This window comes from Oryza glaberrima, chromosome 10, assembly GCF_000147395.1.
Source record: "Oryza glaberrima chromosome 10, OglaRS2, whole genome shotgun sequence".
In the NCBI taxonomy this organism is placed as follows: domain Eukaryota; kingdom Viridiplantae; phylum Streptophyta; class Magnoliopsida; order Poales; family Poaceae; genus Oryza; species Oryza glaberrima.
Window position 1 is genome coordinate 6,798,812 of NC_068335.1, and position 6,651 is coordinate 6,805,462.

Consider the following 6,651-nt stretch of genomic DNA (forward strand, 5'->3'; position numbering starts at 1 on the left):
ACCCAACCCGACTCAAATCCAGTGCTCTACTCAACCAATCCTCACACAAACTGATAAGATTGAAGTGCTCTAAGTGAGGAAATACCTCACTAAGTTTGGTGCCAATCCAACCACGGTTGAGCCTCCAATCGCTGATTTGATAAAGATCGGGTAACGGCCACTAAGCTAAACAATCTGCAACTCTTCTTCTCCACTCTCCTCCCCCTCTCTTGTGTTTTATTTGATGGTTGCTTCTCCTCTCTCCAATGGCTGCTGCTGCTGCTGCTCTCTCTCTCTCTCTCAATGGAGGCTAGGTTTTTGTTTGCACCACAAAAGTATGAGGCAATCTTCATCATTGATGAAGACATGTATCGATGGCTCATATTTGTTAGACTTTTGGGCTGGAATGGGCTGAGAGCAAAGGTTCTATGTGGATGGAGTTTAGCCTAACAAACTCCACCTCCCGACATCATGGAGCACCTGGCTGCCTTCCAGTAGTCATACCAATGAGCTGGCAACAAACTTTGAGATTCTCTATTGTCATACCTTGGTCAACAAGTCAGCCCCATTGTCATCGGTGCAGACTTTCTCAAGCCGCATTTTCTGAGAACTCAACACATCACGATTCAAATGATTACGCATGTCAGTGTGCTTTGATCTTGAGTGGTATAGCAGCATGGAGGTCTCAGATATGGTCGACGGCTAGCGTAGCCTTCTTCCTCAAATATGAACTCAGGGAGATTGGAAGTTAATATTCAAGGAAGAAAACCACACTAGCCATCGACTACATCTGATTGGGTTTAGACCACAAGCTCTGGATCCCTCATATTGGTCTTTGTGGCTCTAAATTAAGTTTGTGTAGACTTGTCCTAGTGTATGTTGGCTTGTATATATCTGTCTAGATCTTTCTTCTCACTTGGCATGTCCCTTCTTCTCTTATAGAGTTTTGTTTTTAAACTCTCGGGGTGCTCCAAGAACTAGGAAGACAAGTATGGATATGATCCGAGTAATCATTGTAATGTCCGAGTAGAACTCTTCTTCTCCTTCTTTGTCTGAAATACCTTCCGTATATGAGGCATGATTCCGTATAAGACTTGGTATATGATGGGCTCCGTCGAGTCTAACTCTAAGAGTATTGGGTACCCCTTATCGTTGACACTTACATAATTACCCTTGGAAGTTATTATCAACGGAAGCCCATAATTAAGAGACAAGTGTAAATTAATCTTTCAAGCAGGGTACAACTATATCCCCGTATAGTGGAGTTATTAATTATTCTCTGGGTAGGTAGTTGCTTCCTTCCCTGTGGAAGTGGATGGGTATTCAAATTTCAACTATGCCATCCAATCAAGCCACGACGATCCACAGCCATAGTGTAAAAATTCAAGTCAATTGCTTACAACTTCACTCAACATGACCAATATATATATATATATATATATATATATATATATATATATATATATATATATATGTATATATATATATACACTAATTAAATTTGTGGAACTTGGATAATGCAATCTGCATATTCAAAATTATATACATGGAGTCATGCATGGACAAGAAAATGCAGGCAATTACGTACCCAATTGTAGCAAGCCACTCGCAAATTTTCGCATTTTTTCTTTGCCGCCATCACACCTAACCGACTCCTTTTCCACACAAACAGATTATAAATAAGCACCATATTTCCAACTCCGTTCATCCCACGAAACAACACGAGACAGAAAATGGCACCTTCCAAGGTCAGCCTCGCCGCCGTGCTCGCCGTGGCCATCTCGATGGCCATGGCGGCCACCACCACCACCTCGGCGCAGAACACGCCGCAGGACTACGTCAACCTGCACAACAGCGCGCGGCGCGCGGACGGCGTCGGCCCGGTGAGCTGGGACCCCAAGGTCGCCAGCTTCGCGCAGAGCTACGCGGCCAAGCGCGCCGGCGACTGCCGGCTGCAGCACTCCGGCGGGCCGTACGGGGAGAACATCTTCTGGGGCTCGGCGGGGCGCGCCTGGAGCGCCGCGGACGCGGTGGCGTCGTGGGTGGGCGAGAAGAAGAACTACCACTACGACACCAACACGTGCGACCCGGGCAAGGTGTGCGGCCACTACACCCAGGTAGTGTGGCGCAAGTCGGTGCGCATCGGCTGCGCCCGCGTCGTGTGCGCGGCGAACCGCGGCGTGTTCATCACCTGCAACTACGACCCCCCGGGCAACTTCAACGGCGAGCGCCCGTTCCTCACCCTCGACGCTGCGGCGAAATAGTCGATCACTCACTCGTACACAGTCGGGTTGAACTGCATGCTATGTCTGTGCCGCAGTACATTTCATCGATGTTTGTGACTCTGGGATCGACGTCCGTGAACAATAAAGCATGTAATGAAGTGATCTTAATAATAAATAATTTCTTGGCTATATATGCACATCAACAGCTGATGCATTATAAGCCTTTGAAAATGCATTTTACAGATCCCGAATTCGTCCAGGGCACCATCGATCACTAGTTCAAATATTTCAAATAGGTCTTAACCTGCTGCATGCGCCAACGTGAAATACCACGGTAGTTCATTGGTGGTTACAACGAGGATTAGGTCCAACTGACAAGTGGGACCTACTTCGAAATTTTCTTTTTTCCTGTGTTTCCTCTTTTCTTTTCTTTCTTCTTCTCCTTTTGTCTTTTTGTCCCTTTCTTCTCCTTCTCGCTTCATCTTCTGGCCTCTTATTTTTATAGGTGGACTTCATTTTAGAGTGGTTTTTTTTAAACAAAACATGAATATTTTAACCCTTAAAGCATTTCAAATAGAAACACTTTAAGCAACAAAGTGGTAATAAATCTCGTAGAGAGTTATAATTTTTACATAAAGTTTACCGCTTTAGATAATGGAGTTACAAGATTGATTTCTTATGTAAAACCATATCTCAATTAGTGTTTATAGGCTAATTTCATAGGGACCATCCCGTATAAATAGACATGTTTCACGAGCAAATTTCTTAGAGATTCATTCATAAATTAAAAATAGGTTTTCGTAGGTGGTCATTGACCTGAGGCGGCCTTAAGTATCTATGCATATGCTTTTCTTTAAGGGCCGCTTGTGAAAAAAGGTGGCATGTGGAAAAATAGTTTTTCTACTAGTGTAAATTTGAAGTAACATTATTTTCGAGTACCCATCGTTTGAATTTCAAAATTATGTTACTTCAAATTATCTTATTTTTAGAAATTCAAAATCAGCTTCTACATAAAGCACGATCTCCTTTTGTTACCGTTTCCCTCGATCCCTCGATTTTACGCAGAAACATGCCAAATATTCCTCAAACCACCTACAATATATATATATTGGACAAAATGCAAAGCTCAAATTAATCATGCTAGCTGACTTGGGAACGCAGTACAATCTCTTAAAGATTTGAAATCATGGATATGCATTTAAATAATGCATGATTAGACATAAACCAAAGCTGCGACAACACCTTATTATAGCTTATTTGTCGTTCGGTAGTGACACATCAGCCAGATATACCTAATCAAGCTCGTTATATATATAGCTAGCTAGTTTAGCCGCCGGGACAACGTGGATGGATATCCTGAAGTATATCTCGTTAGTAGGGATGGTAATTGTGCCCGTTTGCCCGTTTACCTGTGGTAAATCCCTATTAGGGTTGGGTTTGTTCTCCATTTTATACCCATAGGTATCTTATTGGGTCAAAAGCTATGTCCGATGGGTAAATGGGCATGGGTATGGGTAATCACTACTCATGCCCGCTTTGCCCGTTTACCCGCTAAATCTAACTTACATGTAGGCTAGAAGCAAAATCCACTAGAATACATAAGCCACGTTCTTTGTTTTTTACAGTTTCCCTTTTATTTCTCTTATTATTTCTCTCCCCTTACTCTATCGCCGCCAGAGGAGAGATACGACACCGAGGCGGAGAATATTTGATGTTTTAAGTTCGATTCGAACTTAGAAGCTTGTAGACTTTTTGTTCCACTGCTTTTGTTGTGGCGGGTAAACAGGCACGCCCGCGGGCATAAGGCGTCCGCGGGCAATGGGCATGGGCAACCATCGTTACCCGTCATGTAGTAATGGGTATACCCACGGGCACAAATAATATCACGGGCACGGGTATAGGTAGGCACTACCCGTGCCCGTCGCGCCCGATCGTGGATGGATATCCTGAAGTATATCTCGTTAGCTAGCTAGTTTAGCCTTTTGAGTTTCGATACAGCCAGTAAATACTACCACCGCCCGAAATTACAAGGAAAAGATGTTAACGCAATATGTGTATATAGCCCGGCCTAAACAAAATATATGTCTACTTGGCGTTAGCTTTAATTAACTGCCAAGATACAACGAGTAAACGGTTTTTCCTGATCATCAACAAAATCAGCTGGACCTAAAATAGACCTTTCCATCAAGGAAATACCTAAAATTAATTCTGGTTCCACGATCAATACAAATCTATATTGATCTTTCTATGCATTGATTCGTGTGCTTAAGTTTTTATTTCAGCTCAGCTACAGTAGTTAATATGGATCAATGGTTTGCTAAAACATCTCCCAACACTTCGCTTTCTCTGACAGTACACGTGCTTAATGAATTAAGTTTGGAAGAGTCAATTAAATAACAAGCTTTAGCAGCCAACCGTGCTACTGTTATTTTATGATGAAAATCTCAAGAGCACCAAGTGACCTACTCTCTTGACATACCCACTTAACACAGCCGCCGCTGGACACCATGCCGTACGGAAAAACGATAATTGTAGTAGACCATGTGGTATAATGACCAGACCAACAAATTAAGCTAGTCTAGTCATCCTATTGAAGTATTACCGACGTAATTAACTTTTTCAAATGGACATTAATTTAGACAAAATTCAAAGAAGCGGTACATGGCATGATAACAATAATGTAGGTCAAAGCCTGAATGATTGAAGCACGCAAAAACCAAAACTGTGAAAACACTACTACAAAAAATGGATTTGTTGCGGTCAATTTTGGTTCTCTACAGTGACCAGCACTTCCACCAGTGACTAATGGCCAATGAGAAGACATCATTTTCACTAGCAGCCACCAGCCGCAAACAAAAAGGCATTTACACTGCCGGGCGACCTAGCCCAGCCGTCAGTGAAAAAGTTTTTCTCTCGCGGCTACATTAAGCTGACCGTGTGCAAAAGTAGGCAACTAGTTAAGATAACCGCTAGCATAAGCCTGTTTGTTTAAGCTTAATATTATTGTAATTTTGATTATTGAGCTAGATTACTATCAGCTAAATTATAATAAGTCAACATAAAATAAGTTGTTATCTGTTTGTTTCTCTGCTATATTAGCTGTTTGTTAGTTATTAGCCACCCAATAATTAAAAAAAACACATTTAGAGTGGCCATAGACAAAAAAAAAAAACCACATGCATGCAACGGCCCATTTTCATGTATCAAACACGAAATTAAAATCAAATCATTCCATTTCCACATATCAAATATGAAATTCAAATGAAATCGTCTACATCGCCACTGCATCAAATGGAAGAACAGACAACATAAATTCATCCATGCAACCCTCCCAAGCGTGTCCCTCAATCTATACTCAACATGCAACCATGCCACATCATCATCCACTAGTAATAATTACATATTTAATCTCATGCAATCAAGCAATATCATCTACAATCTATTTAATTCTACAAATCAGGATACAAGCATATTCAATTATCACAGCCTCACATGATTTTCGTAATATTTTAACAAGTCTATCATTTTAACAATATTTACTATATACTTATCAATATGTTTCACTCATTAAAGCGCGGGTATTATTTGTTTTTTTTATCATAACTTCAGATAATTATTGATGTTCATTATTCTTCTAACTCCTAGCTCAATTGTCGAAAAAATATAGTGAAAATTGTTAATTAGTTCCCGCAGTAAAGCACAAGGAATCTCCTAGTTCAAAAGAATTCTAGCCGCCATGGACGAGTTCAAAGGTGACTGTTGGTATTTCTTAACGACATTACTAGAAATATAATTCCCAGCAATGGCGTAGAAACACTCGTGGTATATTATGGTTACATATTTCATCCGCAAGCGCACGGATATACCATTGTAGCATTTCACCTGAGAGTATTCCAAGGGTATCGTATTTGTTTAATCCCGTGGGAAGATTATAATAGAGAGAACTGTACTAATAATTTATATATTACTTGTAATAACCAAAGTCTAAGCAGGGGTTAACATAATTCCAACAGTAGAGTGACACTAAGCAGAAGCATTTATACTCTAATTCATTGTTATCTAAGCTAAGTGGAAAGAATATAGAAAGATCCTATTCCTATACTTATAGTTGTCACGCCTAGAAATTCACGAACCAGAATTTCTAAACTGAATGTGCATTAAACCCCTGTCCAGGACCAGCTAGGGTACACAAACGACAATTGTTGACATACATATCCACGTCTTACAAAAATATAAAAGATTACAAATGCAGCGGAAAAGGTAAAACGAGCTAGACTTGGAAGCTTGACTTCAGCAGCGGGACGACTCCACTCCACAGGCAATCCTTGACGGCAGCGACGAAACCAACCTCAACAAGACAGCTCCAACTAGGAAGATCTTCAGCTTTGGTGTGGGGGAAAAGAGAGCAAGACTGAGTACTACCCACTGTACTCAGCAAGTCATACCA

General features: G+C 41.2%; 1 protein-coding gene across 1 annotated transcript; it reads left to right on the forward strand.

Moving 5' to 3' along the window:
• Nucleotides 1-1,689: 1,689 nt before the first annotated feature.
• Nucleotides 1,690-2,446, forward strand: LOC127752852 (pathogenesis-related protein PRB1-2-like). Its single transcript, XM_052278285.1, has one exon. The coding sequence runs from the start codon at nt 1,713-1,715 to the stop codon at nt 2,241-2,243; it is 531 nt and encodes a 176-aa protein (XP_052134245.1). The 5' UTR covers nt 1,690-1,712; the 3' UTR covers nt 2,244-2,446.
• The last annotated feature ends 4,205 nt before the right edge of the window (nt 2,447-6,651 follow it).

Bases quoted from the DNA above. Each gene is read 5' to 3' on its own strand.
- LOC127752852 (XM_052278285.1), top strand. From the start codon at position 1,713: ATGGCACCTTCCAAGGTCAGCCTCGCCGCCGTGCTCGCCGTGGCCATC.